General features: G+C 39.7%; 1 protein-coding gene and 1 long non-coding RNA gene across 8 annotated transcripts; both read left to right on the top strand.

Annotated features, from left to right (window-relative positions):
* The first annotated feature begins 6,211 nt into the window (after positions 1-6,211).
* spo11 (SPO11 initiator of meiotic double stranded breaks) lies at positions 6,212-16,303 on the top strand. Of its 5 annotated transcripts, XR_003215510.1 has the most exons (14): positions 6,212-6,423; positions 8,794-8,922; positions 9,559-9,647; positions 9,989-10,055; positions 10,172-10,280; positions 10,616-10,702; positions 12,237-12,273; positions 12,367-12,476; positions 12,576-12,675; positions 12,763-12,934; positions 13,035-13,072; positions 13,445-13,521; positions 13,912-14,023; positions 15,974-16,303. XR_003215510.1 is itself a non-coding variant. In XM_019350034.2 (13 exons), the coding sequence occupies exons 1-13, from the start codon at positions 6,311-6,313 to the stop codon at positions 16,091-16,093; spliced, it is 1,188 nt and encodes a 395-aa protein (XP_019205579.1). In that variant the 5' UTR covers positions 6,216-6,310; the 3' UTR covers positions 16,094-16,303. The 5 variants fall into 5 exon arrangements, 3 of the variants coding, with proteins under 3 accessions (XP_019205579.1, XP_013129777.1, XP_003439029.1); XR_003215509.1 differs by lacking the exon at positions 12,763-12,934 and having other exon boundaries at positions 6,214-6,423; positions 13,445-13,586; XM_019350034.2 differs by lacking the exon at positions 12,763-12,934 and having other exon boundaries at positions 6,216-6,423.
* Positions 16,304-16,813: 510 nt separating this feature from the next.
* LOC100709937 (uncharacterized) lies at positions 16,814-23,205 on the top strand. Of its 3 annotated transcripts, XR_003215512.1 has the most exons (6): positions 16,814-18,351; positions 18,586-18,676; positions 18,955-21,162; positions 21,269-21,446; positions 21,710-22,215; positions 22,971-23,205. It is a non-coding gene; the product is annotated as an uncharacterized LOC100709937 (long non-coding RNA). The 3 variants fall into 3 exon arrangements; XR_003215511.1 differs by having other exon boundaries at positions 18,955-21,446; XR_003215513.1 differs by lacking the exon at positions 21,710-22,215 and having other exon boundaries at positions 18,955-21,446.
* The last annotated feature ends 698 nt before the right edge of the window (positions 23,206-23,903 follow it).

A 23,903-nucleotide genomic window follows, 5' to 3' on the forward strand; every position in this document is an offset into this window, starting at 1 on the left:
CGCAACATGTAGTTGCAGTCCTGCCATTACAATAGTTAATTGGCTGATCCGCAGGTGCACTCTCTGAATGCCTTGGGTCATGTGGCTCTGAGACTCTAAAGCCTGTTATCTTTTGATGTCAAAGAGGCTGTACTGCAGCCCCACAACTGCCATTTCACGCTGCATTTCTGAAGATATCCTAGTTTTCCATCCCCAGAGCTAGAGCAGGAAGTTTGTGACAAAAGCAGCAGTGCACAGGGCTCAGACTGCAAAGGAGGGGTGCAGATGTTCGGCAGCTGCTTCATTCCTCCATCTGCCCCCCTGGCACCAGCACCTCTTAAACACCACACTTTAATAGAACGCTCCTGACCCTCATGTGCGCTTTGCTCTCACTGACACAGGCGGAGGGACTTCAGATGGCCCGAGAATGACTGCTTTATCTAGAGAGTACTCACTGCACAGAGAGGGGAGTTTCAAAGGGTCTTCAGGCTACAGCTTGCCAGGTGATTTTTATGACAATAAAATTAGACTTCAATGGCACAGCAAGAGAGGCTGCCAGACAGCTTAAGCTATGATTGCAAACAGAGGAAAGGGAGGAAAGGAGGTAGAGCATGTCTTGGGGTCTTAGCTCACCTTCCTGCCCATTTAATGTGGTTGTTCTTGTCTTCAAAGGCGTTCCACTCCTCTTTTTTCCAATGACAATTCAACATGGCTTAAAGCATTAAAGCTTACATAGCCTGCCACTACTCATTTTGTATATCTAATACTCTATTTGCTTTTAACTCGCCTTTCAGTAGTATGTAACATATAAACATTTCTATCCGGTGCCTCAGATAGAATCAGCTAATGGCTGCAGGTGTTTACATAACAGCAGTTTCCGACAGAGGACTTGAAAGGTCCTGGGTTATAGCTATACATCTTCCTCTGTTTCTCACTTTCTTTTGACTTTCTCATTGTTTCATTCTCATGCCCTTTCTGTAAGTCTGGTGAGGTCAGATGCCCCCAGTGCTCTTCAAACAGCCCCCAGCCCTCAGTTCAGTTTGTGCCCAGAGAAGGGCTGACAATCCTGGACGGGACAATAAGAACAGACCCCCCTTTGTTTCGGCCTCCATGAGTCTGGTGACAGTCCCAGTAAACACTGGGCACAGGCAGAGGCCAGGCAGGGTAAGCTGCACTAAGGGGCCTTTGACAAGGGGGACTAGTAGAAAAGTAGAACAAACAGTGTTTGAATATCCTGTCAGTAATGCACACACACATACACACACACATACAAACTTCCAAAAGAATAGCCACAACTTGTCTCAAGTGTGTCCCACTAAATTGAATATTTTGGCTAAAATACACAAGCCAGACAAATTGTGAGACACTCTGTTTGGGCCTGTAAAAGAAAATGTTAAAAAATAAATGAATAAAATAAAACATACACGGAACATTTCTGCTTAGCTGCTGAAAAAAGTAGACACGTAGACATGCAGTGTACCTGAGTAAGTCTTTTCAGGAAGAAAACTCTGCTGAGTTGAACAGCTGTGCAGCCATGATGACAAGGGCTATTCTATTAGAGCTCATAATGGTAAACTCAAAAGGTCTTTTCTTTTAAAACCCAGCATTTGGCCTGGAGCATTTTGACTGCACACACACATGCGCTCTTTCCACTATGATCTTAGGGGATCTGAGCAAATAAACACCTCCCCACTACACTCCAACAGGTTGGAGCATGATGCAAAGCTCCAAAGAAGACCACACAGCGGTGCAGCGTAATATACCTGGAAATGCTTTCGCACCCAGGTAACACTTCAAAATATTTTGCTTCTTTCTTTTTACTTCTTTTTAGCTATGACAAGAGTTGATGCTCTTTCTGTTTAACTCTGCTTAGGAGCTCAAAGCATGCGGTCAGAGGTCAGATTAATATTTATTTCATGTGTTGCCTCAGAGAGCAGCAGGCAGTAGTCCTTTGAAGACCTGTGCATGCAGGGAGGCGGATGAGGTTTGGTGGAAGAGGGGCGGGGCGGGGTCTGACCAAGTAGACCAACAGACGATACAGTAAAACTTTTTTTCAAGGTAAACTGACCTTCAAATAAAGAAGTGTAGGGCCGGGGTGCCAGGACACAAGACGGCGGAGGCACATTTTTTGCTCATGCCCCCTCCCTCGTCTGCTGGTCCTGTCCTCCTTCGTCTATGTTTTTGGCGTAACCCCACTGTGTGCGCTGCACAAACCGACGGCCTGTTAAAACAGCCTAACCAGGTGGAGCAGAGCTATTGCAAATGTTCCCCTTCTGGTGTCTCACACTTCCAGGGGCCTCATGAACATATGAGACACAGCTGTGAGACAGGCAGAAGAAAAGAGGGGGGTGGGTATATGAAACAGCTTCAAACTAGTTCACATTGTAAAGCTCAACAACCAAAGAACCAAAACTCAATGTTTAACAACTAAACGTAATGTTTTGCCAGGTACAATAATCATGAAAAAGGGCGGCGATAAAAATTCAAGAGGACTTTTATTAGACTTGAGCAATAACAAATAGGTTACATATAATTTGGAACTGGCAATTGCAACCCAACCCTTATGTCGTTCTTTAATTTAATTTGGTATATATGAGCTTCATGACACTGTGACACGTCCAAATGATCTGCAGATATTTTCGAATGAGGAATATGTGATTATCTTATTTGAAATAGTGCACCTTGCAGCTCTCCTCTCCATCACTCACTGCTTTCTTTCAACCTGGTATGTCCTGCCACCCCATGTTTGTCTGCAAGCTGATATCACACTTGGGATCACCAGAGCAGCTTGAACCTGATTTATAGCTCTCAGCAGTCCAGCCAGACCCATCAGTTATAGTTGGTGTTGCTGACAATCAGAGATACCGTTTTAGTTAAGCCTTCTATAACGCCCAGCTTAGTAGAGCTTATCCTTTATAGGATGTTATCACTCAGGCGCCCTGTCACTTGTGTCATCAGCACAGAGTCCAGGCTTGACACTGGTTTCCTCACCCAGCCACACACTTATCGGCATCCATTACTGAGGTGTGTGGGCCTGATAAATGTCCACCCAGTTTCAGCAACTCTCGACAGAGGTCCCATTAAGATTCCTGTCTGTGTAGCGAGAGGCCTTGCCCCTTTGACTCTTGCTTTCATCACTCCATAAGGCTATGTTGGTCTGTCAATCAGAGAGGACCCTGGGTGATCAGTCAGCCCCTCTTTAGGGGATGCTGGTCTGAGGAGCCATTAGAGAGCAGGCAGCACAGACTGGCCAAAAACTGATGAGAAACAGAGGAGCAGCAGAGCCTGAGGTAGTAAGTGGAGGGGAGGTGGGAGGGTTGGCGTGTAGTGGGGGGTAGAAGAGCAAGAGGTGGATGAGCTGAATGTGGATTGTGAAGGGAGGGTGGTTCTGTTTTCTATTTGTGAGGATTAGGTTGACAGATCTGTATTTAGTTTCTTTGGGCCTCTAGCTGCAGCTAATCCCCCTCACCTGCAGCGGGTGCCCCCCCTTTCTTTCCTCTGACCCTGCAGCCCCTTACTTCCCCCATGTTCCCCCTCCTGCCCAGCACAAACACTCATCCCGAGACAAGCACATGACTCGTTGCACTCTGTCTCCTCAGGTTAGGGCCTCACACTCGACACAAATCTCTCTTGGGCCAAAGGAACAGCAGGGGTCTCGGGCTTTCTGGAACAGAAGAAAAAGGACCCCGGCAACCTGTGGTCTTCCACATATTAACATTTTTTCAGCTTGGGTGAGGGGTTGTTCCTCATCACTAAGAGATAGCAATTACTCAGAAATTAAGAGACATTACTACGGAAGCAGCTTGTCAAAGTCACTCAGGGGAAAGAGGGACCATTGGTAAAGCTGCACATTAGAAAATATTCAGGGTCAGGTCAGGGGCACGGACCTCTTCTCTTTAGATCCTGGCTCCCACACGCTCTGAGCAGGCCTTCACACTGTGGAAAAAAAAGACCACAGCGCCTCTCCAAACACACGCAGCATGCCTGCCAGCAATTCTGAAAGGTGGGGACTCTTGATGACCTAATAGTTGTAAAATCCAAGCACATTTTTCTGCTTTAATGAAGCGACATGACTGCAGCACAATGCAACCAAGAGACAGAAACAGGTTCTGAAAGGTTGTTTATGAAGTAAAATGTGCAATTTCCTCAGGGTGTCGTATTTATTTAATGTCTTTTTAATGTTTGTAGCTTAAAACAGCTGTAATTAGGCAATAACTGTCTGATATAGTAAACTGAGCTCCTAACAAAAGAATGAGCAGCATTTGTACCATTTAAGAGAGCCTTAAAACACATGTTGGCCAGCATTATCGTTACGCACACAGCCATCATCAAAATTACATTTAAAAATCACTTCCACATGGCTAACAGAAACAATATATATTTGGCTTCTCACAGACGCTAACCACAACCAATTAAACTTGCACCCACCCTACTGAAACCGCACACACACACACGACACACCTTTGGACAAAAAGCAGCAAGCTCAGCGACACGGCCTTATGAATGTCACATAGGGTGCTGTTTCGGATTTTTCTAGATTACCAGGATATGCCTCCTAATTTACACCACGAGGTGTTAACTGGCCCACACACACTGGATCACTGACCTTTATCTTCAACGGGAAGACTGGTAGGAATAAGTTTTAAGCTTATGCAGTGATGTGCAAAAGACTTGAGCCACCCCTCATTTCTTTATGTTTTGGTAGGAAAATGGGAAATAGATGAAGGGATTAATTGAAACATGTGCAAACATATACAGAGATACAGTTTACAAAGCAAAAACAGAGTTTGTGCAGTTAACCAGCTGAAAGTCAACATTTGGTATAACCCCCTTTATTCTTCAACACAGCCTGAACTTTCTTAGGCAAGCTTTCTTATGATATTTATAGTATTCAGGAATAGTTCTCTGGCTTCTTGACGGACCTTCTTGAAGCTCTTTTTGGTTGTTGGCTGCCTTTTGCTCTGTTCTCTATCAAAATGATGCCTTTTTTCCACACTGCTTCAATAATGATGAGGTCCAGGCTCTGGGGAGGCCAATGCATGACTCATAGTGTTCCACTATGTGTTTTTCTATCCAGGTATGCTTTTACTGCATTGGCAGTGTTTGGGATCATTGTCATGTGGAAAAAAGAAAGTTCTTGTGTGTCATGCAATTTCCAGATCGTATTGCATGGTTGATTAACATCTCACAACACTTTTCTGCATTCATAATTTCATCGGTTTTGACAGGATATCCAACACCTTGTTTTGCAGATGGCTTCAGACACCTCTCTCTTCAACTCTTCCATACATATTGATGATGATTTGAACCATCTTGAAAAAAAAAAAAAAAAATTGGATTCATTAGTTTTTTTCCTATTTGTTAAGAATATGGCTCTCATATGCCGTTCCTCTGCTCTAGATCATTTTTAGATCTGCCACTTCTTTTGTCCACCACTTGTCCAGTTTCCTCAGATTTTTTAAGGTCACAATGCACGCAGTACTGAGATATTCTATGTTTTCAGTTAATAGCTCTTTGGCAATCACCTTGTTCGTTCAAAAATGGTACTTTCTGTCTCTCAAACCGTGTTGTCTTTTGGATTTTCCCTAAATTTAACTGAAGAAATTGAAAAGTATTTACTTCACAATGTGTGAAGTATCTAAAGTGTCTAAAGATACAGTTTAAAATTGTCTCTTTGCCAAGATGTCTGTTAGGTGTCAGCACAACACTGTTCCACCTCTTGACATAAGTGAGTTTTTATGCTTGAATGATTCATAGGTCACTGTTGAGTGACCTAACAAAAAACAGCCATTGCCAATGAACAACTTTGAAAGGCCTTCAGAAAGCCCAGAGAACTATTGCTTAACACCACTTTAAAAAAAAACCCTTTAAAAAAAAAAAAAAAAAAAAAGTCTGGAGAATGTAAGTGTTGCCTGTTTATCAGAATCGCATAAGTCTGAAGCAGCACCACTTTTATTTATTTATTTATTTATTTATTTGCTTAATTTTTAGTATCGGTCATTAAAAACGGCGTGACAGTGTTAGGAGACACCTCTTTCTTTATTTTACTTTCAAAAATCATATTAATTTAAAAACGTTTATTATTATTAATCACTTTTCTATTACTAATTGTTATTACTTTCGCAATGTATCTATTTACTAGCTCGGTTTTGCTTGAATACCATCTAGAAATTGTTAGGGCAGAATAATTGTTGAAAATTAATTTATTCAAAACAAATACTACAGGTCTGAACTACGTGATCGACACAAAACGCGCGAGATTTCCGTAAAACATCCTTACGCGGGAATTTCATGCAGGTAGATAAAATGACATCTAGTAACAGGTAACGTGATGGAATCCCGTGCGGCTCATTTTTTTTCCGAAATTGATCAGCTCCGTGCAAAACTGTTGAACAACGTGGGAGTCATGACAGACTGGCAGCGTGCTGAAAAAGAAATCAACCAGTAAGTTCACAGCGATCTGCTTCAACCGGCTAATAGCCAGTTACGCTAGGTTAGCTTATTCTCTGTGTAGTATAACAGTATTCACGGAGACTGTGTGGATGTTTTGAGGACCCAACGCGGTTTAATGTAACTGGTATTGTGGTTATATTTAATATTTAATCGATGTGTATATATTCACAAAGAGCAGTTTATCTAGGGTTTACCCGACATTGTGTTTCGTAGTTGGCTAGCTGTGTACTTTACCAATTCACCATAGCCTGTCATTATGCCCTGTTATTATCCCAGTGTAATCAGTCACATGTAAAAATGGCTGCCAATCATGGGTAGTGTTAGTTAATTTGATTTTATCATGTACTTTACTTGAAACACTTTACTATAGAAACAATTATGTGTCCGGGAAGTATTTAAAAATGTGGTCTTTAGAAAAATTTGTGCACAAAATATGTTGAACTAGCAGGATAAAAATCATACACTGAGTTGCCATTTTATTAGGTGTACCTGTTCAACTGCTAATTAAAGAAAGTGTGTAGTTGGCCAATGATATGACAGCAACTTGGTGCATGGAGACATGGTCAAGCATCAGGATATGCAGAGAACATTATGTGACTTTAAATGTGGCATGGTTGTTGGTGTCAGACAGGCTGGTCTGTAGGTCTGAGATATTCTCACACAATCATCTTTAGGGTTTAAAGAGAGTGGTGCTGAAAAAAGTAAATATCCAGTGAGCAGCCGTTCTGGGTAAATGCCTTGTTAATGCCAGAAGTCAGAGCCTTTGAACTCCTTTGAACCAACAGGAAGGTACTAATTCAGATAACTACTTGTTACTACCAAAGTGTGCAGAAGAGGATCTCAGTATATGCAAATGTCAAAACCTTGAAGCCGATGGGCAAGAGCAGCAGAAGACCTCTTCTTGTCAGCTAAGAAGAGGAAGCTGGGGCTATAACTGGCACAGGCTCCTCATGCCTTGTTTCAGTGGTTGAGACTGATGGTTGTGCAATAGTGTGGGAGAAAACTTGTTGGCACATTTTAGGGCCGTTAGTACCAACTGAGCAATGTTTAGTGAGTATTTTTGCTGACCATGTGCATCCCTTTATGACTGCAGTGTCCCTATCTTGTAATGGCTGATTCGAGCAGGATAACACACCATCTCACAACGTTCCAGTTATCTCACACTAGTTGCTTGAACAAGACAATAAGTTCTCTGTACTCAAAAGGCCTCCAAAGTCTCCTTTGGGATCACCTTTATCCTCTGATGAAACATTTCCATCTTGATAAGAGTCATCTCTTACAGCCTGAAAATGACAGTGAATGATTTGATGAATATGAAAATGATTTCAAACTTGACTGTGGCCTTTGCAGTCACAAGATGTCAACTTAATGGAAGAGCTAGAAATTGTAGACCAATCTGGCTTATTGTGCTTTCCAGCACCATCATCATAATACCAAATGAGGGAATGACTTTGCGATGATGGTTCACTTATAGAATCTGTGCCAAGGCACTTAAAAGGTGTTTGCATAAGACATTAGAGGACTTTTAACACCAATACCAATAAGGTATTTGGTGATTTTAAAAAAGTATATATTTATTTTCTCTTTCAGGCACTTAAAGCAAACAGTTTTTCCTAGCAGTTGTCATGTCTAGTTAATTATTAGTCCTTACTAAAATAATGATAGTGTGTTTTAAAATTAATCTTGTTCTATTGTCACAAAAATTCCTCAGCACAGCTGGTGATTGTTTGTTTCTTTCCAAACAAGTGTTTGCCCACAGGGAGGTTGCTGAGTGCCCTCTGGTGAACAAAATATGTAGCATCAACATAAATAATATGGTTGAAGGGTGTTTCTCCTGTCTCTTCTTTCCTTTTTACATTTTTATTAATTGGATATATTAGTAATTATATTGACCCCATTGATATATTGGGCTCTATAAGACAATTTAAGTTGCTTTATCCTCTAATTTGTTAGCCATTTATAAATACATTTATTTTATCCATTTCACATTGTAGGTGAAATTCAGTAATAATGATGAATTTGGAAAGTTGAATTTTTAGCCTCTAAAGATTTATTATTAAACACACAGCTGGTTGAAGTAACAGTTAGAATAATCTGGTAAGAAATTACAGTGATTCAAAGCTGGGTACCATGGGTACTCACAATGAACAGCATTGCCTGATGGTGTTATATCAGCAGTGTGATGTAGCTTCTAATTTAGGTGTTTATTTAAATCAGAAACTGTTTCTTTGATTTTCCTAAATTCTGCAGGTTGCATATTATTATAAAAGAGAATCACAGTTCTAGACTACAATTGGTCTTTGACATTAATTGTAGCATTGGTTGGAAAAGGTTTTCTTGTGATATTATAACTTCATTTAGTATTTCTATGTCCAGCCAGGAAATTTTAAACCGAATTGAAAGCATAATCCTGGAAATAGTCACCAGTCTGTCCAAAGCTGAGGCCCCTGTCCTGGCGCTGCCCAACAGATCCAGCTGGGCCAACGTAAGGTATTTTGATTTAAACATGCTGTAGCATGGCAAGTTTCCCTCCACACATGTATTCGCTCATTCATTTTAAGCCAGGTGACCTTTGGGAGATAGCACAAGCCAAAAGGAATCGTGTTTAAAGCCACACAAGATTATTTCATTGTTATTTAATTTCCCTAAAAGAGATAAATGCAGACTTTTGCTCTGTTTGAATTTTTATATGGGGTTTTTGAAGCTGACCATGGGGGCAACCAGGTGGTGGAAATCAAAATCTTCTGCTTTGATTCAGAGAAAACCTAAAAGAACTTCCTGCTGCTAAAAAGATGACAGACTGATAAGGAATTGAAAAGCACAGCATTTGTAAAGGGGCTTTAATGTGACTAGGATGTGGAGACCTTTTGCTTAGAACAAAGAGGACTGTCTGATCTCAAATAGATCAAACCTTGCTACAGCTTAAATCACATTCTGGCTCAGCCATTTTAAATGGAACAGTGTTACAGGTAGCCCTCGGGGTGTGGGGAATTTTAGATAATTTGCAGGTGGGAGCTTACAGTAAATGTAGCACACACAGTCTGTGCGGATGCTTTAATGGCCTCTTTTGTTACTTTGTTTACATCATGAAATCATAAATCTTTCTTTGATTGCTTCCCACTGAAGCTTTGACAGTGCCATTGGGCTTCAGATGAGTTCAAGACAGTCTGTCACCACCATTAGGAGCGACTGCCCTTCATCTGTCACTAAATTTGGTGAGAAGATGAACTGTTATATTTTTCTCATTTTACTTGTTATGCAACATCTCTGTTTTTGAAGTTTTTTAAAGTAAAAAAACTTCACAGTTGTATGGTGCATATGGATTTCATTTTTATTCATTGTGAACATATGCATAAACTGCACAAATGGCAGTAAAAGTCAGAGCTAGTTTTAGGTGACAAATTGGCAGAGACGTAACATGTTGCCTTTTGGGGATCAGTTTTACGGCATGGATACAGAATGTGTCATTTAAATCTCTGATATATTGATGTAGTGTTTAAGGTTTAATTTGTTTTTTGGGTTGTTTTTTTTCCCAAATCTGTGTTTCTCTTCAAAGCCCAGATTCTCAAGATTCTCTCAGTCATCTACAGGCTTGTCCAGAGCAACTCATATGCTACAAAAAGGTTCTTTATACTTAATCCGTACTTTACTAAAGCCAACATATAGACACCCTTGATTTTCATAGGCAAGCTTGAATTTCAGATTTTTTTTTTTCACATAGCAGTGTTTGTCTCCACAGAGACATCTATTACAACAACACAAAGCTCTTTGGTTCACAGAAAGCTGTTGATAGCATCGTAGATGACATCTCCTGCATGCTAAAGGTTCCTCGCAGATCACTACATGTGGTGAGTGTGCATGTCCATGTTAGCGCGCGATGCGGTTCACATGATTGTGTGGTAGAAAATACAAACCCCTGATATTGAAAACTTGTAGAAAAATTCCTTTGGATATTAGTTCAGCTCCCACAGATGAAGTATGTTAGTTTAGGATGGTATTTTATTTTTGTTCTGCTTCTTGTCCCAGGAAACACCTGTGGAAAACAAACAGCTCTTTTGATCAAAGAGAAATAAAATTAAAGTTGAATTCAGGGGCCAGTGCTTGAAATAGCGTGTCCCTTGTATGTGTGTGATAATATGAGCTTGTGTTAAATTCTGTAACTTATCTGTAACTTTGTTGCTAGTTGGCCACATCCAAGGGATTGATCTCAGGTGACCTGTGTTATATGGAGGAGGACGGCACGAGGATTGACTGCAACTCCAGCTCAACTGTAAGCACCACTTTAATGCTTCTTCAGCTGATTTAGTGTTTGTTTTGTTTTTGTTTTTAGATGACACTGCACCAAGAAACAGTACATCATTTATAGCTGGATTTTTGGTTTACTGAACTCCCCAAGAAAGTAACTGCAAGTCTGAGCTACGGAAACCAGGCGTCCTTTTTTTATTTATACAGGTTAATACCACCATACATGAAATTTCTCCAGGGGTCTTTAAAATATTGACATTATCTGACCATAGACCAAATATAGTCAAAATACAGCTCAGGGTCCAGAACCAGCCCCTAAAAGTGAAATCTAAATAACCCTTCAAACGTCAGTAAAAGGCAGCATTATGTTAATGAATCTGTACTAAATCTGAGCTGCTATTTAAGTTGATTCCAACAGAGGGCGTTCAGTTTATACTGTACGTGCAAACAGACTTTTACTGTTTTACTGATGGCTAAATGTCTGTCCTTCTCTGCTCTGTATTTTAATTTTGTTTTTCTCCTCTCTGCTTAATAACTGATGTCAGCTGATTGCAGTGCACAGGAAAAATGTTTATTGATCTATCATTGTTTTAATTTCTATCCACCCATTGTGCACATAATTGAAGAACCTCTATAATGTAGGCAATAATATAATTTTGAGAGTAATGTAATTACAGAATTTAGTACAGTAAAGCTTGTGTTAAAGAAAAATGTAATTTAATCATAGTAGCCTTTTCCTTACTTTTTTTTTGAAAGTCTGGCCCTTTGAGGATGAAATGTTGCCATAGACGTTTGATACGGCTAAAAGCCTTCATTAAACTAGGACAAAGAAGAAGTCCTGCTTGCTCGATGGACAGACATGAAATAGACTATGCTTAGTTGGACGTTATAGCTGTGGAAATGTGAGAAATTGCTTATTTAGCAAAGCCATCTCTACAACCTCGTGCTCACTGGGTTCAAACTTTTTATAACAGTAATAGCATGTAAAGCCAGTCATTACAGGAAATTATCTCATTGAGTAATGACTCAAGCCTGCCACGTGGACCACAGACTGATAGTCAACACTTTGTCTGCTGCTATTATGCTAGGGTCGTGAGCGGCTAGAGCCACTATGCATCACAGAGGCACAGGCAGCCATTGCCCCACATTTCAGCTGATCTACTGAAGCCCAGTGTTGCACATCACTGTCTAGCATTGATTAACATTAATAGAGTTAATCTAAAATAAATTCTAAATATAAATCCATAATATAGATAACCTGTATGTGATTCCTATCAGTAGATCCAAAGGGTTAATTTTCATTGTAGACAGCATAACGACAACCGTTTTCTTCCAAGAAAAAGATGAACAGCAAATTCACATAGCAGTACAAAGCACTTAGACTGCCTTGCAGGGGGGAAAACTCAAACTTTTTTTGTCTGTGTGTCATTGTTGCATTTTACAGCATATCATTACCATTTCTTCTTCAGTTATTAAAATTAAATGCCATGTAATGGTGCATTTACTGTGTCTATTATAGTGCAATTTTAAAACTTTTTTTCTGTTTTTTTTGCTTTCAGGCCGTCTCAGTTTCATCGAACATCAGTGGAATTAAAAGTATGCTTTGTAATCTGTTTAAGAAGCTACTTTCATGTTTTGTCCCATGATTGTAAGTCTATCATTGCAGCTGTTGTCCTTGACCTTTTTCAGATATTGTATCATCTGCAAAATTTGTCATGATCATCGAGAAGGATGCGACGTTCCAGAGACTGCTGGATGATGACTTCTGCACAAAGCTCTCCCCTTGCATCATTATCACAGTATTTTTCTGTGTCTGCTTTTGATCTGAATGTTGTCTTCTTTCAGAAAGAGCAGTCTTAGTAATCTGTTTACTTAATCATTGTGTTTGTGTGAATCAGGGTAAAGGTGTGCCAGATGTGAACAGCAGGCTGATGGTGAAAAGGCTTTGGGATGAGCTGCACATCCCCATCTTTGCCCTCGTGGATGCTGATCCTCATGGTATAATTCATCTGCTCGAATAGTTAAGCTGTCAGACATACTTTGCATTTTTCCACACATTTAACAGCATTTCACATCCACACACAGCTGGGTTGCATGTCTCGCTAAGCCAACAAAAGTTAGCACCTGTCCACTGCGTCATGGTGCCTAGTCTAGCTATTATTCCTGTTGGTGTGATGTCGTCCAGGGGGAGTTGGCTCGGTTTCCATCGGCCTCCATACCACTAAGCTTTTTTGCTGCTGCGTGGCGAGACACATATGTAATGCTTTACTTTGTTCTAAGATCACATCACAGAGGATAATTGCTCTGGTATGCCAGTGATTGCAGCGTCTCTCTATCCCTCCCTCTGATTTTCCCAGGCATTGAAATCATGTGCATCTACAAGTATGGATCAGTGGTGAGTCCTGCTATGCCGGTTATTCCTGTACTCTGCATTATCCAGTGTAGCCTGTTGAGTGTCTCTCTGTTAGCACGTTATAATTATGCAGCTCTTTACACAAAAAGAATCAGTCGTGCATGTTAGAAAATTAAACAGACACGCTGTGAAGTGAAACTGTTATGCGATCATGTGACAATCGCATCACTTTTGACCTTTGTGATGCTTTTGTAGTCATTCTTGTTTTCATTAACTTCATTGTAAACATGTGTTGGGCTTCGCTGTGGTATGAGAGTACAGCACTGATTATCTGTGTGTTTGTTTTCTGTATAAGCATGCTATGTATTTGATGTGTGCGTATGTGACTGGGTGTGTGCGTCGGTTTATCCGCAGGCAATGTCGTTTGAGGCCCACAGTCTGACCGTCCCCAGCGTTATGTGGCTAGGCCTCCTCCCCTCTGACCTACAGAGGTTTGGACTGAGCATTCGCTACTTCCTACTTCCTCCTCCTGCCTCTAATTGGGATTATATTCTGGGGAAGTTTAGATTGTTTGTTTTGGTTTCTGTTGCTGTTGCCATCACTTTTTTCCCCCCCTTCATGGAGCTCTTTGCAAAAACATATTGAGTTTTAAGTATACACCCCCTTGAACAAATTTGGGCCAAAAGAAAATTTCTGACATACATTAAATTGTAGTCTATTCAGTTTTTCTTTTCTTTTTTCTTTTTTTACTTGGCTGAACCTACACATAACCTCCTCCTGGGAGTCTGTTTAAAAAAAGGGAATGAAACATTCTTCAGGGAATAACATCCATGAACTGAAGTCTCTTACAAATGTTTTTAAATCTAAATTTTATTTTTTAGGTTGCGGGTTCCCAAGGACGCTCTGATCCCACTTACCAAGAGAGATGAAAGCAAACTCTGCAGCCTCCTTGAAAGGCCGTACTTAACCAGCCAACCAGAGTGGGAGAAAGAGGTGAGTGAAAGGAATGGAAAGTGCTGCAGTTTATGTAGGAGGACAGATGAAACTGTATGTAGAAATTTGTGGGATAGGGAGGAAAGGTATCTGAAAGGTATGATTCTGAGCTTTGAAGGATTTTTCTATCTAGATATGGATTAATATGGTCGATTTGTCCTGTGTGAAGTCCAATACATTTTTATTCTCTTTAAGAAACCATTTTTTTTCTGGGTTGTTGTGTTGTTGTTTGTTTTTTTTGTTTGTGTTTTTTTTTTTGTTTGTTTTTTTTTTTTTTTGTTTGCCTGTCAAGAGCCAAATATACAAAAGCTTCCAAAAGCTCATGGTACTACATAAAGAATTAATGTCATTAAATCAAGAATATTACAAAATCTCATTTTTAGACTGGAGGAATCTGGAGGAATGAGAGGGAGAAGCAAGCTGAAGCAGTCCAAAGTCTGAAACATTTCCTCTCCCAATTAGAACAACATTTTGGTGCAGTTAGTTATAGTCTCTGGGTTTAGTTTGCTTATTGTTTATTTGAAAGAATGTAACATGAACCATGCCACACACCACAGCATTTATAGCCTAAGTGAATTTGCAATCCCCGTCCCTAAAACTGAGTTTAAAACACATAATACTGAGCAACATGTGCGTGAGAGTTAACAAAAAAAAATTTATAAAATGTGATACATAAATTAAGAAACGCAAAACTCTGGATGGAATAGGTGTAATAAACTAAAAAGTAATCAATTTTAGAACAATAAAGCACCGTGAGACAAGAAGCAGACAATTCTTCGTGACTGCAGGACTGATCTACTTTTAAAAAACTGCTTCAGTTTTAAATTATCCCTTTCGGGTTCCTGTTTGATTTCTGCAGCTAAGGAATTCCACATGTTGATTAGCTGAAAGGGGGGGAAAAAAAGAAAAAAGCTGTTTATCCAAATGAGCATTTACGTAATGGCACCTTACAATTCCCACAAGATGCTCCACGTGTTACTGAGCCCAAACATTTAAGGGAAACCACAAGGTCACTGAGCACGTGGGCAGCATGATTATTTTATCCAACAACAAAATGAGCAAAAAAAATAAATAAATACAAAAACATAACAAATATGAAGCAGTTGAGTACAATACAGGTTGGTTATCGCTGTGTGTCTTGTGAGACTGGAGCTGCGCTCTTTGTGGCGGTCCTGGGACTGGACAGGCCGATACGGGAGTGGCCGTCTTTCTCACTGTGAACGCAAGCGTAGTCTGACGCTGGTCTCTCCAACTGTTGAGATCTTTCTCCTGAAATTCTTTGCACACATTTGGATGCCTTTATGAGCTGAACTTTCTGTAAGCTGATTGTTGTGATGCTACAGCTTCCCAAGTGTTCAGATCAGTGCCCATGGCCTTAGGATCCTACAGCTTCCAACTTATAACACCGTGAGCCTCTGTTTCAACAGGGTATATATAATACACTAGCAAATTTAAGTGGAACTCAACCTTGGAAAGCCAACTTACCAAAGATTAACTTTGACAGGGCAAAACGGAATTTGGTGAGCGAGAATCCGGATCTGGTCAAACAAAATTGTCCCACTTTGACCACAAAACTCAAAGCTTTGCCTCTTGTCTCCCTCAGTACACTCATCCATCCCTGTAAGATGTTTTTTGGCAGTTCTGTTGTAGCAATAAGAAAAAAAGTTGATTGGATGAATGAATATAACTTGTTAATTTAAAAAAAATAAAATAAAAAAGGAAAAAAAAGGTCAGGTCTTGAATTTTCTCCATAATCACAGAGCAAACCTGAACACTGAACATTTTGATCTTGTGCCGCACAGTAGAGGAATGTTTGTGAGAGGACTGTTAGCTTCCTGAAAGTTTATAACAGCTATTTTCCATTGCTGTGTCTGTTATGCATCTATGATTTGTCTGTTTGCACAGCTTCCTGTCTGATCCCACTAAAATTGTGTGTTGCTGTTTTTGTAGATGAAACTGATGCAGCAAAATAAAGTAAAGGCTGAAATACAGTCTTTGACAGCTATAGCTCCTGACTTCCTCACACAAATCTACCTGCCCAACAAGCTGCGCTATGGAGGCTGGATATGAGCTCAATGCTGCCACTTAGTGGATGAGTAAGTGAACTGCTAAAGTTGCTTTGAAGCCTGAAGAGTGGTATTAGATGGAAATTGTCAGACAAATTAAAGTATTAACTTCAGTTTGTTAGTTTGTAGTGTTTGGATATTTATTCACCTTTCTTTGTGTATATTGGATGCAGTTGTTTTAGAAGTGTAATTAAAACCTCCATGATCCCACTGATGAGTGTTTCCACTTTGTCTTCATTAGCATTGCTGATATTCCCAAGATGTTTGTGTGTACTTCCAAAGTGAAACCACACTGTTGTACAGTAGATTTTTTTTTTTTTTTTTTTTTTTTTTTTCCCCCCCTCTTCCAGCAAGGCTTTGCGGACGTCATAGCCACTGACGTCTTTGGCTTCTGATGCAAAAACCACAAGTGTGCTCAAAACAATTTGGTGGTTTGTAATTGCAGCACAGTATCTGAGGATGTTCATTCACAAAGGCACAGCAAATCAAGTCATGCTGCTGCCCTATAATCTGCTTTCCAGCTGTTGTAGATGGTGTGCATTAAAATTCAAAACCAGTCATATCATGAGCTTCACCAGAGAAAGAAGATGTAAATAAACTTGCAGTTCTCTGCTTGACTTTGGTCAATCAGTATCACAGACACAGTACTTTTGTGTGTGTGTGTGTGTGTGTGTGTGTGTGTGTGTGTGTGTGTGTGTGAGATTTCTTGCTGAGAGGTAGTAACGGGTAGTTAGCTCTGTAAGTGGTCAATAACAGTTATTTTTGTAACTTTCCCTCTACACCAATACAGTGACTTTTAACCATCAAGATGTGATTAAAGTGCAGACTTTAATTCATGATGTTCAAAAACAGCAGTGCATTAGCGGTTTATGGATTACAGCCATGTTTTATACATAGTCCCCTGTTTTCAGGGTAATTAGAAAATTAACTGTCAAGCAATTTCACAGCCAGGCAAGGCCTGTTTGTTTTCATTATCCACTGGCAAGTTAAGCAGATAAAAGGTCTGGATTTTTTTTCCAAGGGTTGAACTCTCATTTGGTAGCTGTTCACTAGAACTTAGACCAACATGTCTTTGAACCTTACTATGTGAAGGAGGCAATCATGACACTGAAAAAGCACAATAAAGTTAAATACAAGTAAAATGCAGGACTGACCAATCTGATGCATTAAAAATGAATGCACTGGCAAACTCCACAACAACAAAAGTGCCACAGAAAACAACTAAAGTGGATGACCCCGAATCATTTGCTTAGTTAAGAAAAACCACGTCACAGCATTTTGCCAAGTGACGCTATTGAGGATGTAGCCGAGCCATTGTTGATGTCTACGAGAGAGGCCTTCATGAATGTAAATAAAAATGGTTTACAACAAGGTGCAAACTACTGGCTGCACTCAAAAAAAAGGCCAGAATAGATTTTACAAGAAAAAAAGACACTAAAAGAAACTGCAGTTTGGGAAAAAAACCAACTACGAATGATTAGAAGAGATCTGAAGCATACCATGTCATACGATTGCTGTGGTGGACACAGTTTTGTGGCATGGGTGGTGATAGAACTGGGCCTACAGTGTTTATTGATGATGTGACCGCTGATAGGAGTAGTGGCATGAATTCTCAATTGTTCACAGCTTTACTCTGTTCAGATTCAGCCAAATGCTGCAAAGCTGATCACACAGACCCTCACAGTGCAAACAGATAATGATACGAAGATTACTACAAAATAAACCCAAAAGCTACCAAAGAAGTGTGATATTCTTAAATGGCCAAGTCAGTCACTTCATCTCAACCTAACAGGGCAATGCATTTCAGTTATTGAAGACACAAAGTGAATACAGCAAGACCCCGAAACAAGCAGCCGTAAAGACCTGGCAGGGTGTCTCAAGTAGAGAAACACGGCATTTGGTGACGTCTGTGTCTAACAGTAACTTTGTGTACATTTAGATAGATTGATACATAGAAGTGCATCATATTTGCATAAACTCATAATGATTAAAGTTATGACAAAATAAAAGAAAATATAAAAAAGAAAAATGTGAGAATTCAAGGACGACAGCAATTCAAGGCACACAAAAAGTATTCATCCCCAAAAATCCAGTAAAGTGCGTTTGGTTTAACAGACGTAAATTGAAGCCAAAGGCAATAGCCCCACCTGCTGGCAGTACAAATCACTACACCCTTATGAGACGCGTGTTCGTCACCGCCATATTGCAGCGGTGTTTCTGAGCAGCTCAAACTGAATGACCAGAGACGGTAACATTTATCATGTAGGTACTTATCTTACAATATTTAACCGTCTCAGTGTTTTAATTTCGACAATTAGAAATAATATTTCTAGTCTGCACAGTGTTGCAGGTTTCATGAAGTGGCAAACATTATTTTCCGTTATGGTAATACTCCAGATTTTGTACACTATGTATTTGTTTATATTTACATGCGCAGCTGCTGATGCAATTCTGCTGACGTGTGTGTGATTTTTATAACTCCTGATCTACTTTCAGTGCAAACAAGGAGGCGATTTTGCTTGAAATGTGGAACCGCGAGACTTCCTAAAGTTTTATGTGGTATTTGGTGTTCGTTACAGTCATGTGTGTATGTATTCAGCTCTCTATTTCCACAAATTTAAACAAAATACTATACTACTTTACTAAAACAAGTATAGTCTTATGTTAGACCAATAAAAAAAAAAAAAAAAAAAAGCAATTAACAAAAAATAAAGATACGCACATATTTTGTAACGAACATATTTTTAATTTGACAAAGTATCATTCATAGTGGCTACAAAGTGTTCTGTTAAACGAACCAAAGATGAAAATACAGATGAAAATATTATGACTGCTTTAATAACACATGGAATCCTGTCTTTGCAGGCGCAGACAAGACTTTCCCGCACCAATATGGCTGCGACTATGCATATGCACTATCGTTAAGAAATGTAAATAGCAAAATATATTAAACTCTGCTGAATATATTACATTGTTTCATTATTTTTCGTAATTATTTTCCAAGTTTTTTGTGGTGTGCTATTATTTGTTCTTAAAAAAAAAACCGTCAGCGAACGTAACGTCCTGTGATTGGGCTGCAGGACCATCTTCCACTCGCTGAGTGACTGTTAGAGGGCGTGCTTTTGCTTTTGCAACGCTCACACTGCAGCTACGTAACCTGTAATGTCAGCGGCTGGATTTTGATAGAACATTTTAATTTAACAGGATAAACCAGATTTTTGTAAGATCAAAGTAACTGAAAGGTGGGATAACTGGAGTTTTTATCAGTAGCTACTTTCAGCTTCAGTCAAATTTAGCATTTGCCTAAAGCCTAGAGCCTTTTTGGCTCTTACAATATGAAAGACCCTGCCATCCCTGTTTTGTGGGAAACTCAGACTGTTGCAGATATTTATCCGCATTCATCTGAACAGCTGCTTTCTTCTCTGCCTTAGATAAGACCAAACTGTTGCATTAGCAAAAGTGGTCCTTGAGAGGCCTTCCTTTTTCCATTTATCAAGGACAGCTGACCGCAGCTTTTCACATAACATGCTCTCTGGTCTCAGAGAGGTGCCATTACGTACTTGTTTTTGTTAAGTCAGTGGTTAAGTGGTGTGATACACAATGTGTGTTTACTTATTATCTGATAGTATTGGTCTGAGTAGCCAAGAGCAGGCTGTACTCTCTTACTTTATGGAATGTGTATATATATATATCATGGTTACCCTCCTGCATTTCCCCAAGGGTTTTAATATTTCTTTTTCGCCTCGTCTTTTAGACTCCCTCATATGGATGCAGTAATCTGCTGATAGCCCTTTCTTAAATTTTGGGCCCAATGTTTTCTTCCACTTGTGTGGGAGGTCATCACTGGTGAGTTATGCACAAAAGTGCCCAGTGATGACTGACATGGCCTCCAGTCCTCTGTCCAGAGCTGTGCCCTCTTCAACTTTCATGTGTGTTCAGTGATCTGATTGTAATAAAAATTTTGACTCCAGATCCGAAATGTAAATTGAAGTTGCCCACAGGACACTTTACTCCCCCAGCTGTTCAGGCTGTGAGCTCTAAATGCCCTTTTCTGGCTGCAGAGATGGTGCAGAAAAACAATAGGCTAGCAAGAGAGGCCAGAATGGAGCTGCAGGAGGATGTTCAAGAGATTCAGTGTTACCGCACAGGTAGACCGTCACATAAATAACCTATACTTATACCACAAAAAAACAAATTATGTAACCCGTGAAAGGTCATTGTTTTGAGTATGCACAGTTTAGTGACAGTTCAAGTGCATACCCGAGGAATGTCATGCATTTGAAGACTGCTGAATGGGCCACATTTGAATAAGAAAAATGAGCATGAAGTTATCAGTTGTGGATCTTATCGGGGCATACGAGGCCAATGCAGTGGAGCCAGAAAAACCCTTATCTTCCAGTGTCACACCTGCTGAAGGATAAGCTACCTGGATGTAAGCTGATTCTTCTATTGCGCAATTATTTTCAAAAGTAATAAAACTGATTTGAAGTTTAAAACCCTTCTTCCACAATTCTTTTTTGGCTGTTGCATTCCAATATGAAAAGTTTTTTAAAAAGAAGATGTAAAGCAAAAAAAAAAAAAACCTAAAAAAACAAATCCACACATATAGAGTTTTTAAGATGAGCCTCCTCGTTTCCTATAGCAGAAAACTACTCAACGTTTTTCACACAAAGAGAGATGTTCCTGTGTGGTGCAGCAACAACTACCTAGGCATGAGCCATCACCCAAAGTCATCAAGGCTATCGTGTGAGTATTCACGCGGATCATCTGTAGCTCTTGTTACTTTTGTTTAGACCAAATATGATGGAGAAAAATAATTCAGGGTTCAGGACAGTAAACTCTCTCTGTTTCTGTTCTGGAGATATGCTGTACAAAATCATGGTGCTAGTGCAGGGGAAGCACCAAACATTTCAATAACAAGCAACTTCCATGTGGATCTTCATTATGAACTACCTGACCTGCCTGGGAAGGATGCAGCACCGCTGTTCACTTTCTGCTTTGTAGCCAATGACTCTACATAGTTTACCCTGTCAAAGATGCTACCAGCTACTTCAGTTTTTGGCTTAAACTAATGTAATAAGCGACCTAAAGTTGAATGTCTTTGAATGGTTACACATTTTCTTATTTTGATTGAAATGTATTTGAGAGATTTTTTTCTTTCTTTTGTTTATTCTGAGAGGTTGTGAAATTTACTCGGAAGCCGGAAACCATGCGTCAGTGATTCAGGGTTTAAGTAACAGCGGGGCTAAAAAGTTTATATCGTCACAATGACGCCAACCGCCTACAAGAGCTACTTGAGAAATCGGACCCCTCCACTTCAAAAATCATTGCCTTTGAGGCTGTCCATTCAATGGATGGTAAGTACGTGGTCCTCCTTTTATTGTGAAAGTCTTTAATTGGGCTTTTAAAATGTTCAGCTATTGTTTTTAATTTTTTTAAAGCTGTTAGTTGAAAGTCAGAATGTACAGGATTTCTAGAATTTTCTATTGCTCTCTGTGTAAGTGGATTCAATGAAATCACACATCTAATACACGTCAGGGTCAGCAATGAATAAAGAAATGCAAACTGTTGATTTTTATGAATAAAAATATTTTAATTTTCAATGCCGCGCTCTCTGCAGGAGCAGTGTGCCTACTTGAAGGGATGTGCAATGTTGCCCACAAGTTTGGTGCTATTACATTTGTGGATGAATTGCATGATAGAGGATTATAAGGCCCCAGAGGAGGAGGGATTGAAGACAGAGATAAAGTCATGAAAAAAATGGATATCATCTCTGGTACACTTTGTAAGTGGATGCCTCATCAGTGAGAGCAAACATTTTCTGACAACTGCTGCATAGGTTTTATAGAGGATTTAATTTCCAGCTAAGGCAATCAGCTGTTTTGGGGGCTATATTGCCAGCAGCAACCCCTGGTGGACACAGTGCCCTGCTATGCTGCAGGTTTCTTCTCTACTGCGTCTCTGCCCCCCATGCTGTTGGCAGGGGAATACATTAAGATCCTGAAAAGTGAAGAAGGCCATGTGCTCAGAAGGAAACATCAGATGACTGTCAAGCTGCTTCGACAGATGCTGATGGATTCTGGCTTTCCTGTGGTTTACTGCCCAAACCACATTATTCCTGTCCAAGTAAGAAAATTCATGCACATTATGCTGTTGCACGAACTGCCCATGGAATCTTTAGCTGACAGGACAGTTGGTTCTGAAACAGGCATTTGATGTCTGGATATTTTTTTAACTGTATCTCATTAAACACTTAATTAGGCCCACTTTGCTAGTACCAAGTTGGACTCGCTTTTGATTTTTTTTTTATACTTATATGGTTATATTTCATATTTGCATTTACAAGTACCTGGCCATGAGAGATTCTGTAAATCTCTCTTATAGAATGAGTTCCGTCTTACAGTCAAAATTCAATTTGAGACTAAGACTGTGGGAAATGCAGAGAAGAACACTGTGGTCTGTGACACTATGACGTCTTGTCACAACATCAACGTTCAGGCGATTGACTACCCCGCCGTGGGTAAAGGAGAGGAGCTGCTGCGCATTGCCCCCACAACAGACCACACTCCCCAGATGATGATCGTGTGTCAGTTTAAGAATTCAGTTGCCAATCCTGTTTTTGTTGAGTTCTCTTTATCATATTGAAGTGTAAAATGCAGAAAAGTTGACTTTTATGCTCAATAATCTGCCTGGCGATTAAGTAACAAAGATGATGAAAGGTATTACTTTATAGCTTCATCAGATAGTGAACCAACTAATGGTTTAAAAACCTCACTTATGATAGGATTATTTGGTCAGTATTTAAGCTGTTAAGGTTATCTAACATCTGTAATTGTCAGCAGAGTCGTCACTGCAGCTGTTGTGTTGCTTTGTCTTCACAGATCGGCTGGTGAAACGTCAAAGGAAGTGGGTTTGGACCTGAGGTCGCCCTCCTTAGCAGAGTGCAACTTCTGCCAGCAACTTCTTCGCTTTGAAAGATGAGTGTGAGAGAGAAGTCTGTCTTCACAGGCCTCAGTCCCATGAGATCAGCAGTTGCCTGACATCACCAAAAGCACCGAATTCTCATGATATTAAAGCTGTGTTTTTTATTTTAAATAAACATGTGTGGTTAAAGCATCAATGAACTCTTTTATATTATTTAAAAACTACAGCTTTTACATGAATTTGCTGTTACATATATGTGCAAAATGTAGGGTTTTTTTTCAGAGGTACTGAACTCAAACTTAAATACTGAACATAGTTTCCATCACAGAGGTTAGTATGTACACATATATTTAAATAAATGATCTGTGTTCCTAGTCTACTGGATTTCATATTTCATTCTTTGATTTTCTAATATCTTTAATTGTATTTCTTTTTAATAATATATTTGAGTATTCTGGGAAAAGGATGACAGCAGTGGACAAATATGTGGACAGATGTTCTTGCGTTCTTCTCAGATGAATCTTTTCAGCTGCTGTCTGTTGGAAGAGTTTTGTTACTCTACCTTTCACTTCAGTCTAGAACTGTGAATCCAATCATGACCGGGCCATAGTTTTCAAATCTTCTGTCATTCTTGGAGTGTAGAAACCTTTACCCCTAGTTCCATCTACTGTTTTCACTCATGCATACATTGTGCACATCAGATTCAGCTCTATACAGGCAGTGTAGTCCATGGCCATGTCAATTTACAACGCAAAGTGTGCATGGTGTGACTTTTTTATCCAAGGTGGCCACTATGCTTTCTAACACATCTTCTTTTACTGTGGCTGACCTTCTGTTTCAGCTTAAATTCAGTAGGCTACTAATGGTCTTCTGTATTGTTCCATATTTCC

This window comes from Oreochromis niloticus, linkage group LG20, assembly GCF_001858045.2.
Source record: "Oreochromis niloticus isolate F11D_XX linkage group LG20, O_niloticus_UMD_NMBU, whole genome shotgun sequence".
In the NCBI taxonomy this organism is placed as follows: domain Eukaryota; kingdom Metazoa; phylum Chordata; class Actinopteri; order Cichliformes; family Cichlidae; genus Oreochromis; species Oreochromis niloticus.